At 37.5% G+C, this 16,643-nt stretch overlaps 1 protein-coding gene across 4 annotated transcripts in view; it reads right to left on the reverse strand.

Annotated features, from left to right (window-relative positions):
• FCHO2 (FCH and mu domain containing endocytic adaptor 2) overlaps positions 1–16,643 on the reverse strand; it is a 220,784-nt gene that overhangs the window by 182,082 nt on the left and 22,059 nt on the right. For 3 of the 4 annotated variants that reach the window (XM_045020805.1, XM_045020802.1, XM_045020806.1), the window contains exon 2: positions 8,584–8,675. In XM_045020805.1, the coding sequence (XP_044876740.1) occupies positions 8,584–8,675 (92 nt within the window). Of the gene's footprint in view, positions 1–8,583; positions 8,676–15,944; positions 16,066–16,643 lie in introns of all 4 variants that reach the window. The other variant, XM_045020803.1, reaches the window with a different exon arrangement.

The raw sequence follows: 16,643 nt of genomic DNA on the forward strand, positions 1-16,643 counted from the left end.
TGTTTTATTTAATTAAAACAACATTATATAGTCTGGATTTTTTTCTTCAACAGCAAAAATACAATATTTTAACAAAACAAGCAGATGAATTTTTGAATTTAGTTAAACATTCAAGTTTTTTAAAATCAATTTGTTTTTTGTTAAAATTGTTTTTAACTAAAACAGTTAAGTGAATTTAAAAAAAACAAAAAAAAACCCTAAAAGTAAATCAACTATGTAAGCCAGGTCAACATGAGAAACTTAAAATGTTGGCTTCTGCAGCTAACTCAGTCGTCTTCACCTTCATTTTCCTGTTTGTTCATAATCTGGAAAAGAAAAACAAGCTTTCCTGCTTTTTCAGGTCCCAAATGATTTCTCAATTTGGAATGAATTAATCCAAAGGAAGAAGAAGCTGGCAGAAGAAGCTACTGCTCTTAAAAGTGAGATTATCACTTCAACAGTCTCTGAATCCAAGTGCTTAAGAGTCTTCCACCAGTTCATTGGTGTGACTTTCTTTAAAGCATCATCAGCACACATATACTTCTTGAATGGTTCTTATGCCCAAACTGCGTCTCTTTTATGGCCTGCCGTCATTATAGGTTTTCCCTTCTAGTGAGAGAACGGTATGGTAGATCTCAAATCAATGAAGGCCACACTCAGAAAGACCTCAAGACTTCTGGAATATGCTGCTCAAACATTTTCACTTTTGTTTCTACTGCCTGTCCTTCCCTTCTCACAGTTACCTCCAGACTTTTCCTTGTCCAGATCTATTCCGCCCCCAACAATCTTCTTTGTACTTTTTGAAACTCTGCACTTTTAGAGAGAGGTAAGGGATGGCCTCTGTGTACACAAATTTGCAGAAGGACAATAGGGTGGAAGTCTGTTATTTCCAAGCATGGCAGTCAGGCGGCCTTCAGTGGCACACCTGCAGGCGGTCTGTTAGTCACGCAGATTTGGCGGCGTTTCTGTGGGTGATCTGCCGGTCCCGCACCTTCAGCATACCCGCCGCTGAATTGCCGCCAAAGCCACTGGCATGCTGCTGAAGCCTGCCTAACTGCCACTCTCAGGGTGACCGGCACGCTGCCCCAGGCATGTGCTTGCTGTGCTGGTGCCTGGAGCTGCCCCAGGTTATTTCTCACCTCTATACATTATTTATTTATTTAAAAACATTTTTGCTGTTAACAAGCATGTTATCTCTGGAGACACAAATCCACAGTTTGAGAACTGCAAAACTAAGCATCTCTGATAGTGGTCAGTCTAGAAGATACTGAGTCCCATTGGGTAGACACAAAGATTAACCTAAATCTATACAGAAGCCCCTGGAAGCCCATAAAATTGGGTCCCTAATCCATGAACTATTAAAACTCATTTACAAAACTTTTCTTAAACATTATTGTTTAAGAAAACATGAATATATTGTTTCATACTGTAGAATTAGAATTTATAATCCCTATTCCATGATGAGATATATTTGAGCTATAATGTATCTTAATTAAAACTATCTTTAGACAGGTTTTTCCCTCAAAAAGCATTTTATCAAAAAAATCTGATTTAAATAAAAAAATCTGATTTTTTTTTTAATCAGTGATTTTTATCCACCCTGAGCTTAACACAATTAATATAAAAATAAAGGAGAAGGAATGCAAGCCAAATTAGGAAAAAAGCACAGGTTACAGAAAATTTCGATGATTCAGATGTATTCAAGTCGGTAGTGCATGATGAAATTCATTTTAGGACATTTAAGGAACTAGGTGAAGCAATTTCGGAACTGTTAGCAATTATCTTCAAGAACTCATGGAGGACAGATGATGTCCCATAGGACTGGAGAAAGACAAACATAGTGCTTATCCTTAAAAAAGAGAAACAAAGAGAATCTGGGGTATTATAGACCAGTCATCCTAACTTCAATACCTGGAAAGAGAAAGACACAAATTATTAAGCAATCAATTTGTAAGCAAGTAGAGAACAGCAGGATGATAATTAAAGACAACATGGATTTGTCAAGAACAAGTCACACAAACCAATCTAATCTTCTTTGATGGGATTACTGGCCTGGTGGGGGGGTAAGATGCAGATAGGATATATATCTTGATTTTAGTAAGTATTCTGACTCAGTCCCACGTGACATTTTCCTAAGCAAACTAGACAAATGGGGCCCAGGTGAAATTACTATAAGTTGGGGGGGGCACATTTGGTTGAAAGACTGTACACTCAAGGAGTAGTTGTCAATGGTTCACTGACAAACTGGGAGAACATATCTAATGGAATCCCACAGGGATCTGTCCAGGGTCCAGTACTGGTCAATATTTCCATTAATGACCTCGATAATGGAGAGTATGCTTATAAAATCTGTGGATAGTATCAATCTGGGAGTGATAGCAAACACTTTGGCAGACAGGATTGGAATTCCAAATGAGCTTGATAATTTGGAGAAATAGTCTGAAATCAATAAGATGAAATTCAGTAAAGACAAGTGAAAAGCACCATATTTAGAAAGGAAAAATAAATGCACTGCTACACAATGGGGAATAACTGGTTAGGTAGTAATACTTCTGGCAAGGATTTGGGGGTTATAATGGATCACAAATTGAATACAAGTTAGTAATGTGATGCAGTTGCAAAAAAGGCTAATACCATTCTGAGGCGTATTAACAGGACTGTCCTATGTTTGACTTGGGAGGTAACTGTGCCACTCTACTCTGCATTGGAGTGGCCTCAGCTGGGGTAATGTATCCAGTTTTGGGCACCACACTATAAGTAAGAAGTGAACAAAGTGAAAAGAGTCTAGACGAAAGCAAGACAAATGGTACAAGGTTTAGAAAACCTGACCTGTGAGGAAAGGTTAAAAAAACTGGGCACGTTTAAGTCTTGAGAAAAGACAACGGGGATCTAATAACAGTGTTCAAATATGTTAAGGGCTGTTATAAAGAGGACAGTGATCAATTGCAAATAGCTTCCAAGGGAGGCTGTGGAATCTCAGTTATTGGAGGTTTAAAGAACAGACAAAAACCTGTCACAGATGGTCTAAGTATACTTAGTCATGCTTCAGTGCAGGGAGCTGGACTAGGTGACCTCTCAAGGTCCCTTCCAGCCCTACATGTCTATGATCCTATGACTGCCCAGGAAAGAAGTAATCCATTTTAGGGCTGTCCTTCAATTCCTTTCACTCACTAAAACTTTAGCAAAGGCTCAAATAATGAAGGTGAAGGGTGAAGAGAGCTAATCTATACTGCTTTAAGAATTAACTAATTATTGTCAATATAAATCCGAATCTTGGGAACTAGCAGTAACTAGCAATTTGTAACTAGCAGTAACAATCCTGCAAAACAGTGGGTCTGAGTAGGGTTAGTTAAATTATAGGGCAGCTTCCTCAAAATGCCTGATCTAACTGTCTAGTCAAAGTAATGCTGTGTAACTATGTCAGTAGAGTTCCAGGTGGCATCGTCTAGAGATGGAAACTCTAAATCTGATGGAATTTGTTCAATGAAGACTGAAGCACATCTGAGACCTTCAAGTACCATTATGCATGAAATGTCATAAGTCTGTACACAAACAATGATTTATTTATACAACTCCTGGGTATAAGCAGAAAATCCTTCTGCTGGAAGATGGTAAAATGAGCCAGCTGCCAGATTAAGCTTGACAGTACTCAAGGACAACACAGATTTTTTTTTTTTGGTTTGGAAAGTTACAGTAGTACCCATAGGCTTCAAATCAGAATCAGGGCTCCATTGCAATAGGAACTGTACGAATGCATGTACAACATAGTCCCCTCCCCAAAGAGCTTACAATCCAATATAAGACAAGTTTCAACAAATGAGTGTAACAAACAGTGAGTGGGAGGAGGAAAACAGTGATTAGATGATGCATCTGCAAAGGCTAATGTACCTGAGCCCAATTTGTTCAAAAAGTAAAGAAAAACTGTTTAATTTAGTTAGACCTTGCCTAATCTGTTTTTTATGTAAACTCTGCCATTTTTAACCCATAGCTATTTCTAATTTAAAAAATAAAGCAACTCTGCTTCTGGTTATTTCTAATTGATTTAAATCTAATTTTGCTCTTTTCTAAATTTGTTTTTCTTCTGCTTAATATCCTTTTGCCTACTTTGTTTTGAAAGACACGCAGCTCTTTTTCAGATTTCATTTTTATTTTTGTAAATCCCTATACTAATTTTATATGTTTAAATTAAAATATAAAATAAAAATCAGTTCCCTGGTTAATTCCTTTTAGCCAAACACAAATAAACACATTCCCAGTTAATAATGTCACTGGGCCTCCTGAAGGGGAGCCCCAACAGAACTGCCTTCAGACCCAATATATTTTTGTGCAACTCAAACTCTTCAAAATTCCAGAAACTGTGTACTGTTAGATGGTCCAGATGAGCTCACCATGCATTGCCTGAGAAATCTGTCATTACCACAACAAGGTACTGAATAAAACATCTTTGCAGGCATTCTCACACTCTATTCAGTACAAAGGGATTTCATCATGTAAAAGATCTAACTGAAGTCTGGCAAATAATGTTATGTAAATGTAGGAAGCCACGAGTCCTAGAAACCTCAAGAAAATGCTTTAAGTATTTTGGATACTTCCCATACAAATAATTTCTGTGAACCAATCAAATTTACTTTTAAAAAGAGGAACTGGCATTTAAAAGGGTAACAGATTATCATAATAAATGGAAGTAAACATAACAGGCAAATAACTAAGACAGGACTTTTGTACATTCACTGCATCCTGTCAATCCAAAGGTGTTTAGTGCCAGACCCATTTAACTCTGGTTGCAACAAATATGATATCATAGAGGAAGAGTGATGAAGGAGACCATTCTATTTCAACAGCAGAAACTATCCTGAAATAAAATCTTGAGATAATTGTCTTCCCAAAAGAATACTGACAACTTCATAAATCATCCTCTTCTTCCCAAATATTAACTTTTCAGAAACCAAAGGAGTCATATGGGAGGCTAGACTGGTTAATCTCAGAGAAGGTCTGGGTAAAGATGAACATAATAGGTGGGTCAATAATTGCAAATATACAATAAAAGAAAATGTGTACTCAATTTAAATGAGACTGTACATTATTTTTTGTAGCATTTTAATAGAAAATCATAGAATGTCCATTCCAGATTAACGAGGAGTCAAGTGGCACCTTAAAGACTAATAGATTTAAGGTGCCACCGGACTCCTTGTTGTTTTTGTGGATACAGACTAACACGGCTACCCCTCTGAAACTTGACACCATTCCAGATTGTAATATTGAAATATCTAAGCACAATAAAGTGAAGTTAAGGATGATACAATATTCAGGCCTGTGTATCCTGACTTGATTGTCGTAACTTCCTCCTCTCTGTCCTGACACCCACATTACTCCCTCTCCTATAATTCACTCAAAATTCAACTGCTAAGGTCATCCTTCCTCATCACTTCAGACATATTACCCTTTCATCTCAAAGGCCTCTGCATGTCTGCCCACTATCTATCTATCTATGCATCTTTTATTGTATTCCCACATCGCTGCCAGTGACACCAACTTTAATCTAACCCAATTTGTCGTCTCTTCCCAAAATTGATTTTGCACTTTCTTCTAAAATGACTATATACATGAAATATCTCTTTTATACATTATCTTATTTCAAGCTCTCCTCATTTCTACCATGATACCTACAAGAAATTATGTTTTAAGTAGAGAGGCGTTCACTTTAAATGAGTGGTTCTCAACCAGGGGTATGTGTACCCCTCAGGGTACAGAGAGGCCTTTCAGGGGGTACATCAACTCATCTAGATATTTGCCTAGTTTTACAACAGGCTACATAAAAGTACTGGTAAAGTCAGTACAAACTAATATTTCATACAACTTGTTTATACTGCTGTATATACTATACACTGAAATGTAAGCACAATATTTATATTCTAATCGATTTTATAATTATATTGTAAAAAGGAGAAAATACGCAATTTTTCAAGAATAGTGTGCAGTGACACTTTTGTATTTTTATGTTTGATTTTGTAAACAAGTCGTTTTTAAGTGAGGTGTAACTTGACGGCATGCAAGACAAATCAAGACTCCTGAAAGGAGTACAGTAGTCTGGAAAGGTTGAGAGCCACTGTTTTAAACAATAAATGTCAGCTACCCTCAAAGTATATATTTTTATACCTCTTCCACTTCCCTTGGCATGTTCTTTGTTTTTTTATATTATAATGTCTTTGGGGACTGTTTTCTCATATATATTTGGACAGAACATACTGAAATGTGGGCACTAAATGCAATAAAAAAGTAATTTAAAGAGTCTGATTTTAAAAATATTAATATTTCAGATTCTTGCTGCTCTGAGTGCTGTAAGGATCTTAATATAGCAAAAGCACTGCATAATCCACAGCAACATAGACCTAAATTCTGTAGAAAGGACATCCAGCTTCTATAATATTCCAATGGTGCAGAATAAAATGACTGTGGTGCCTTCAAAGTAAGCTCAAAATTGGAGGTTTTTATCCAATTTAAAATGGAACTGAATATCAATACAACATCATTCATGTACTCAATTATTAAATTCAATTTATTTTAATCCGTATGTTTTCTATGTGCCACAAATCTTTTCCGTGACAACAAAAAAGGTTTCATTGAAGAAGATGTCATGGGAATTTGGAAGTTTTGGCAGCTTGGTAAGGAACTTTCAGAGCTTTTGGCACTTGGGAAGATATGGGACCTAGTTTGAGTTCGTGGGATAGGCACCCTATTCAGTGGAGTATTGGTACTGAAACCTAATGACTATTAAATGTCAGTATTAATATATTAAATTGCTAAATGTTTTAGTGGTCCCTTTCAGTTAATGTGCCTATCCCACGAACTCAAACCTCCTAAATCAGAACGAAGTGTAAATTAATGCACTGTTGTCTTTGCATCTTTAATGCATCTGTTGTTTCACTGTCAGAATTCAGGTAGTCTATGGGCTGAATCTGATGCCTTGACCTTGCCAGAAAACGTGGTTATGGCATAATTTGGACTTGGATGGTGCTAGTGAGTATGTTAAAAGAAAATTGTTTAGATGGATGGCTAGGTGTGCAGGTCCTTATGTGTTATCACTGCTTTTCATTAATTAAAAACCTAAATTTAATACAAAATAAAGTTATTTTTTCAATCTGAAACTTTCCTTTGCTCCAGAAGTGTGTGTGTGTTGAGATGGGCTTTTGGAGAACAGCAAGACTCACTTTCCCTTGTGTCAACCTTGATTTTATAATGAAATCTAGCTCCTCTTCTATTTAATTTTCACCTAAGAATAAATGCTCAAATGAATCTCAATTTTGGTTAAAACTAAGATTAATTAAAGAAATATCTGGGAACTGAATGCCTCTAATGATTATATTCTTATGAGTGCATGAGAAATCGTGAAAATGATCAAATCAATCATTTTCCACAATTTGTGTTTTCCTTCTTTACATTATCAAACTACAATAATATTCTTATTAGAGTTTTAAACTTCCTTTAGCTATATCTTGAAATTATATGGGTCAATTCTTGTTGACGGTCCTAAACCTGCAATACTTACTTATACAAAACTCTCAATGAAGTCTAATATTCCTTGAAGAGAATTCACATATTTACTTTTTTAAAAACAAAATATTGTCCTTAAATGTCAAGTCCCTTAAGTTTCAAAGTACCCTAAAAAAAACCAAAAGACTTAGAGTAAGAGTTCCACAAATCTATACTTGTCCAATAAAAATGTGCCCTTTTGTAAGTTACAGTATTATATCTATATTAAGGGCTCTTTTCTAAAGTCATTTGAGAAACAATCTGAATTATAAAATTCTAGTTTGTGCTCTACACTATGTGTATAAGCAAGAACAAAAAAAAATCTTTGCTATGAGTCCCATTAATGGTGAAAGATATGATAAAAAAAGCTAGTCTGCATTATGTTTTTGCTGAGCATTTACCCGTAATCATGTACAGATATGACACCCACATTTTGTTGGCCTTAGTATCACGTTGCTAGTCCTGCGGCTCACTCCTGCCAATTCTGAAAATATGGTATATATTGGTTATATTCTTTTCTCACATCCCCATTTACTCTATTTTCATTCCTAGTCTCTCTTTTCTGCTATTTTTTTAAATTTGAGAATTTCATTTTACAAGGTATTATACTAGAGCCTGGGGGTGTCTTTGTTCTCGTTTTATGCACAATGATCACGCTAATCTTTCTAGAACAAATATTGTTTTTACTGCCTAAGAAAAGAAATAAATGGTTTTCTTCAAACAATTAAATAACAGTACACTCAACTTTTTTTTTTTTTTTTTTTTTAAAACAGTTGACTACTGACACTGAATATTCTGGCATCTCTATCTCTACCCTTCTTAGCTCACTAATGCAAATGTCAGCTAAATCAAATCCGCAAAGTAGAAATGAACTAATAACTGAAGCGCAAGAGACAACATGCATTTGTAAGCAAACAGAGTATGCCTAAAGAACCTTGAAAGGGGTGAAAAATATAGCAGAGCCTGTGAAAGCCATAAAAAATATATACATACCATCACATTACGTAATCAAACTTTCAAAAGTAAACACACACAGGTGTGCTAAAATTCAGGAATAGTAAGGTAAATACTTACCTTTCTCTTATAAAATCTGCTAGATCTTTTGTTGATAGATGTCCATGTTTCATGTTATGATAGAGGACATCAAAGCCATTGTTCCTTTCCCCCTAAAGATTAATAAAAAGACCTTATAGTTTAACCAAAACTATGAAGCACAACTTATTAAAACAATTATACAACAACTGCTTTCTTGATCTGCTCCAGCCCAGCTTATTTCCTAACCACTCAGTTTACAATTAACCCAATAGAGAGACACGGTAGGTGTCCTTCAGCTGTCCTTCAGAAGAGCTCTTTGTAACTTGAAAGCTTGTCTCTTTCACCTACAGAAGTTGGTCTAATCAGGGCTTTGGAGCTGTGCTCAGACTCTGCTCCAGCTCCAGGCAAAAACCTGCAGCTCCACTGCTCCGCGCTCCAGCTCCGGGCTCCGCTCCAAAGCCCTGGGTCTAATAAAAAAATATTGCCTCACCTGCCTTGTCTCTCTAGTATGATGGGACAAACACAGCTACAAAAACACTGCAAACAATTAACCCAGTAGTCACAAATGAACTCCTTGCCAAGTCATGGCCACTCTTTCATATGCACATTTTGTATGCTACACTGAAGACCCTCTTTTCCTTGGGCTTTTGTATTACTATATCCCCACCTTCCTAACTTCCCACACCTTGCAAGGTACTCCTTCAGTGCTGCATTCTTTCTCCCTGACCCTCAACCTCTGTTGTTGTTCCCCAAAAGTCTGTCCTTCATCCTCTCTTCTTTTTCCTCTACACACACTCCCTGAATGACCTAATATACTCCCATGGTGTGTTACTATCTCTGTGTTGGTTACTTAAATCTCTCTCTCCAACCCAATCTCTCCCATTCTTTCCAGACTCATCTATCTTCCTGTCTTTCTGATATTTCCTCATGGATGTCTCAACACCATGTTCTCAAAACAAACTTGTCAAACACTGAACTCCTCTTTCCTTCTGCACTACCTACCCTTTCCCTCTTTTCCATCACTACTAACCAGTCCACAGTCCTCTTGGTCACTCAAACTCGCTTTTCACATTCTTCTTTCCTCAAATTCAGGCCCGTGCCAAATTTTGTCACATCTCCCTCTATAATATTCGGTAAAATGGCTAAAACCATTAATCTCTCTCTTCCATCCCCTACAATCCCCCTTTGCCTATCAATTATATTTGCGATATTTAGATTTTAGAGCACTAAGTGGCATAGACAGTTATTTTCATAATGTACCAAGCATACTTAAAAGGTGTTCTATATAACAATTAAACAACGGAATATAATAGCAATCTGAACTGGACCACCTTCATTCATCTCTCTCAGTGATACTGAGACCTCAGGAGCTAAATTAGCGATCAACATTACCCAAAAGAGCCACAGTAATGTGAATTCACTGTTTCATTTACTATAGTACTATATATTTATATTTAAAAACAGTGTGACAGGGGAAATATTTAGTGTATAGTATATTATTCTCACAGCAAATGACTGACCAAGTATTATTTTATCAACTACAATTGGATTAATAACACGGTAAAAGCATCTTGACTGGTTAGTATCTTAGATTAGTTAATAATTAAATCACACGGTGTTTTAATACCATGTGCTGCAAAGAGCCACAGGAGACACATTCAAGAGCCATTTGTGGCTCTTGAGCCTCAGTCTGAGTATCACTGATCTACCTAATAGTAATTTTGGTTTTTTTTGCTTTACTAGTTCCAAACAACATTAAAAGTATTCATCTTATTTTAATTTTCTGGTTACCATTCATCACAATGTTCAAAAAAGGTGAATATGAAAATCAGCAAGTTGCAGTTTGATTTAGCTGCACTTACACATACACGTCTGTATCAATTTAGTCTTTTTACAGGTATGTAAATGGACTATCTTGCATATATTTAAGCACAGTAAACTATAAATGGATTAACATTTTTTTAAAATTTAACACTAGTGTAGTGTTGCTGGCACAAAGTTTCCTGGAGCTCATTGCTCAGAAAAAAGGAACAGAAAAATCTGATTAATAGAAAAATATAACTTGTTTGGCTAACAGATTTAAGTCTTTCCACTTTATTTGTGTAGTCTTTTTGTTTCAACTACTGGTCTAACTCCAAACTGAAAAAAAATGAAATGAGAAGTCTTGGCTCAATCAACAGTTAAGGCCAATGTTACCAAACTCAATGCAAGAAAATTCTTAGTACTGCATACGCAGGGACATAAATCAGAAAATACCTTAAGATCAATAATCGGCAAATCAAGGTGAGCAGAAGCCAGAACAGTATTTATTTACTCTAGATAGACTATTTGCAAATGCTAACCGTAGCCAATTCAATACCTACTCCCCTTTTCAGTTATCACACTGCTTTGTGCATCTAAAATGTAGACCAACGTAAAGCTATAAAACAGTCCTTGCACACTGGCTCAACAATAGATGACTACTAAACTTACTACAGAACTAAAATTACTGTTTATATTTTCATGAGACAATTTAGTTTCCAAATTTGGGCACAATAACTCTTCAGAGGACAACAGAATCTTCTATACATGTGTTAAAGTAAACCATTAATTTTTGCAGAGGAAACATTTAAAAAATGTTCCCTTTATAAAATGCTGTTCTATTTTCTTCACATCTATTTGGTCTCCCCAAGCTAAACCAACACAGTCCCCACAAACTCCACAATTCACACTCTAACATATTTCTAAATATCTTGAAACACACCACTTTTGAACTTTAATGTTAGAAGTTATTCCCTTTACTTTTCATAATGTGGTGGTTCTCAACCTTTTCCAAACCTTAAGACCTTAATTCCCTTCACATTTAACACAATTTCCAATTCCCACTCAAATGCAGCTTGACAAAGTCGAAGTACAAAATCGCATCGTAAGAAATATTCACGATTTTCAAACATAACAAAATGTAAAAATGAGGATACTGAATAAATGTATGTTAAAGCTACATACAGATGCCCCCCGCGTTACGCAAACCCAATTTACGCAAATCCGCACTTATGAAAAAAGTTTAGTAAGCTAGAAATCTGAGGGGGGGGGGGGTTTTGCGAATAATGGTTGGGTATACGTTTTCGACTTACACAAGGTATTCCAGAATGGAATGCCTTGCGTAAGTCGGGAAGCGTCTGTAATTGTTTAAATACGTTTGCAAAAATAAAGTGCATCTTCTTAGCTAATAAAACTTACCAAATTTAGTGTAAAGGCTATATTTATTTGCAAATCAACATGTTTTAATGGTTATACCAACACCTGAAAATGAACCTTTCCTTAGGAAAATAGCTGAAATTTTTTTACAGCAGTGAATAGACCCTCTTTCAATTTAACTCAAGCCGTCTTGTTAAGATCCCTTCTTAGTGTAAGTTCTTTGACTGGATGATAAAACGTTCATTAATTCTTCCATGAATCTCTCAGCTGTGCCATGGGTAAATACAGTCTTATCAGTTAGTACCTGGTGCACAGAAATACCTATGTGTAATTTAATGAATGATATAGAGACTCCTAATGGCTTAAAATGAAGCAGATACTCTAGAAGAGACTGAATAGAGGAGGCTGATGCTGGATCTCTTAATATTATTTGCCCAAATAGAAAACTTTTTCCATTTGTGGTCATAGCAGCCGCAGGTTGATTATTACTGGAATTTAGTAAAATCTGTTGAATTCAAATAAAATGGGATGTTTCAAGGTCCCATGGTCCATGCTATCAAGAGTGTGGTTCTGGGAAGTAAATCCAACCACTCAAATTGGTCAGGAAATCTGTGGTTACTGAGAGACAAAAACTATTTTGGATAGATGATGGTCTGTAAGCCATTTCTGTCTTGCCCAAGCTGGGGAAGTCAAAATATTCTGACCTTGTTCTTATTTTCTTTATAATACTTTGAATGAGTACAGATAGGGAACACCATAGAGAAAATCTATTCCCCACTAGAACAGAAATGCATCTGATATGGACAGAATCGTAGAATCATAGGACTGGAAAAGATCAAGAGGTCATCAAGTTCAGTACCCTGCACTCATGGCAGGACTAAGTATTATCTAGACCATTCCTGACAGATTTGTGTCTAACCTGCTCTTAAAAATCGCCAATGATGGAGATTCCACAACCTCTCCAGGCAATTTATTCCAGTGCTTAACTACCCTGACAGGAAGTTTCTCCTAATGTCCAACCTAAACCTCCCTTGCTGCAATTTAAGCCAATTGCTTTTTGTCCTATCTCCAGAGGTTAGGAAGAACAATTTTTCTCCCTCCTCCTTGTAACAGTTTTCAAGTCCCTTCTCAGTCTTCTCTTCTCCAGACTAAACAAACCCAATTTTTTCAATCTTCCCTCATGAGTAAAGGTCTAGAAAACATAACCTATTTTTGTTGCTTTTCGCTGGACTGTCTCCAATTTGTCCACATCTTTCCTGAAATGTGGCGCCCAGAACTGGACACAATGCTCCAGCTGAGGCCTAATCAGCATGGAGTAGAGCAGAAGAATTACTTCTTGTGGTCTTACTTACAACACTTATAGAATGTCTGCTTCTGCTCTAAAACAAAACTTTGGACATTTTGAATTGCATTTCATTGCAAACAGATCTATCTGTGGATACTCCCAAAGAGAATATTTCATTACTACTGAATTCTTCAAGTGACTATTTGTGCTGCTGTCTTCTATTCCTGCTCAAAAGATCCACAGGCTGCTGACTTGCTCTATGGGATAAATGTCATGATGAATGCACCAGTTCCACAATTCCCCAGCTTCCTTGAACAGCTGTCTAGAATGAGCTCCTCGTTTGCTGACATAGAACATTGCTGTCATATTATCTGACCCACTTGTATCACTTTGTCTTGCAGATGTGGGAGAAAGAAGTTGAGAGAACGCCAAACTGCTCTCAATTCTAATATGTTCATATGCATATTCTTTTTCCAGGGGTTCCAATGTCCATGAATTACCAGGTTGCTGAAGTGAGCTTTCACAGATCTAGAATGGGTAGAAGACCTTCATCCTCAGAAATATGGAATAGAATCCCTGTTCCATTTTTTTTTCGGGGGGGGGGGGGGGGGGGGAAGGGGGACTTCTTCTATAGCGCCTGCCTCCAATAGTGAGCAGACTTCTGTTCTTAGCAGGTACTGGTGACAGGGATCCCTGAAGGAGGGATTGGGAGGAAGTGGATGTCGAATTGAATGAAGAAACCCCTCTGAATGACTTCCTGAATCCCTCTGTGTCTGCAATGATGGCACTCACCAGAAGTTGAAGGAGTGGAGAAGTTGGCTTTCTAAAGGGAGGAGGGGAGCTAGGCAGTAGGTAAATGACTCATAGCTGGTTTGAGGCTCTCAAATATCTCTGCTAAGAAGGTGAGGACGTAGCCAGTTCCCCTTTTGGGGGAGACATGTAAATTTTTCTTTTCGGCTGTTGCTGATTTAATCTTTTGGGAGCAAAATAGGCTGAAAACTAAGAAAATAGGCTGTCTTGGGGATCTGCAAATAGGAACGCCAAATCTTCTAAGTGACAGAGATCTTAAGGGCTTATAGCCATAGCTCTAGTACCCTCTGGTTTTTGCATATCAGCTCTAACACTAAGGAATTCATCATCTTCAAATGGAAGGCCTTCCACTCGGGTTCTTGCTTCAGGAGGCAGACCAGATGATCAGATCCATGAATGGCACCTCAAGGTGATAGCTGAAGCTATCCTACAAGCTGCATCCGAGGAGCCAAAGGAAGCTCTTAATGCATGTCTGGCTACTAACCAGTCCTCAGAAACCAAAGCTTTGACCAGTTTCTTTTGCTCCTCAGGTATGGATTTATCAAATATAGACATCTTCTTCCACAGACAGTACTGGTATCTGGACACTACAGCTAACTAATTATATACTTTAATGCCCAATGAAGCTGAAGAAAAGATCTTTCTTCCCTGGGCATCTAGCTTTTTAACTTCCTGTTCAACGGGGTGAAATGAGCCCATCCCTCCTCTTATTCTCTGGACAACAGCAGTGGCAGCTAGTGCATTAGGAACAAGGTGTATATGAAACAGGAAAAACCCTCAACTGGTAGAGACCATTGGCCTTTTTTGGAGATAACTTGTCCAGAGGCAGGATTCAGCCACATACTAGTAGAGTAGTAGTAGCACCGTACCATCAGTAGTTACATCACAACACCTATCAGACCAGGACCCCTGTGTGCTAGGCACTGTACTACAACCAGCTGTGTTTGTACCCCCTTCTGTACAGGGAGAGTGATTTTACCCTTGGAAGGACACCCCAAAAAGTCAGATATGGAATGAGATACCTCTTCCACTGACACAGATAGAATTTTCAGTGTGGAGGCCATTCTCTCTACCAGCTCATGGAATTGAATCACATCTTCTGATGGAGGTGGCGGCAGAGGAAACCCAAATATTCTCATCAGATGAGGTTTGATCATCTGGCTCAAGATCCATCTCCTGAGGTCCAATAGGTCCCCTACGGTCCTTCCTCTGACAATATGTTCAGGGCTAGTAGCATGAGACAATTCTCTGGCAGCTGGAGAGGCACACTGATCTGGTGCATGTGACGTGCCTTAATCCGTTAGAGTGGAAAGTTTCTTAAAAGTTTGTCTAAGGTAGTGATACTGAGACAGACTCCTGAGCTGCAAGTGGCTCTTTAATGTGTCTCCTGTGGCGCTTTGCAACACATGATATTAAAACACTGTGATATAACCAATCAGGATGCTTTTATTATTATATTAACCAATAATAAGCAATGATAAAATAATAATACTTGGTCAGTTATTTTTCTGTAAGAATAGTATGTATGTACTTAAGGATTCAGATCTTCCAGTTTCTTTCAGCAACAGTTACCACCCTCTGCTATAATGTGGAGAGGCAGTGAAATCAGATACTGATTTCCCAACTTCCCTCCCAATCCTCCACCAGCAGATATGGCTCTATTGGAGTAGAAGGAGAGCCATTTTTTCACCTAGAACATCTCCAGGGAGGCTAGTCTCAATACTCCTCACATCATTTTGAAGGACCGCTTTGTGAACATCTATGGGGTAAAAAGTATCTGTTGGATGGGGATTGTGTCAGTCTCCCCAACAAGACTGCAGCTTTGTGTGTGTGAACCCTTCCATACACAATCATCACTGGCTAATTAGGACTTCTGGTATTGCTTTCTTTTCCCCCCACGAGCATTGAAGATTTTCTCTTCAGCAGCTGGGCTTCACACTGATACTGCCCCTCTCACATTGTCATAAAGGGGGTCCTTCTCAGATGTCAGGGAAGAGAGCAGGGCAAAGAGAAAATGAGGCTTCCAGTATCCATAAATACTTCTATTAAATAGGCCTATGTAAGGATATTATTGACCCCAACTATGCATACAAAAAAGTAAGGGTCATAGAAAGTGAAGGTAGCTAACCTTTAGATGATGTTTCATTTCAATTTCCCTTCATCAGCAACTAAACAAATGTACAATGTTCTCATGGAAATGAAGTAGCCCTGTCAGCAACTCTTGAGTCTGAATTCAGTTTTTCCACAACCTGTACATAACAGGAAACCAATTACAGGAACTCCCTGTTTTGTTGAACTACCGTAATACATCTTGAAATTTCCAAGAAGAAATTCTCATGTTTTATATGTAGCAAATTTGAATTTAAAGCTTATATTTGGTATAGTAGCCAGAATTAACTTGGCTCATCTGCAGCAGTACTGATTTCCTACATTTTTAATCCAGTTGTACAAAGTACAAGAACTGTCTACTTTGGACCAAAATCTTAACAGTCTATTAGCATAAAACAAAAATACAGATCTAGCTCCTACCTTAAGTGTGTGTAAAATGTGTTACCTCTTAAGTTTATCCTGAATTTTCCTGCACTAGACAAGACAGCTACTGTCTTACAGTTAATGGGAAAAGCAGCGATCAACACTATTTTAATCAGCAAAACTCAGCAGATGAGCTAACAAACAAACAGTAAATACATGCAGATCCAAAGCAGCAGTCCTTTCTGTCCATGATCAAACTTTGTCTTTGATTATAGAAATTTAGAACATAGATTGTCTTGTCCCCTCAAGGATAGGTAAGATAATAAACATCTGACAAAAGTCAATTATGCAATTT

The sequence above is a fragment of the Mauremys mutica genome, chromosome 6 (assembly GCF_020497125.1).
Source record: "Mauremys mutica isolate MM-2020 ecotype Southern chromosome 6, ASM2049712v1, whole genome shotgun sequence".
NCBI lineage: Eukaryota > Metazoa > Chordata > Testudines > Geoemydidae > Mauremys > Mauremys mutica.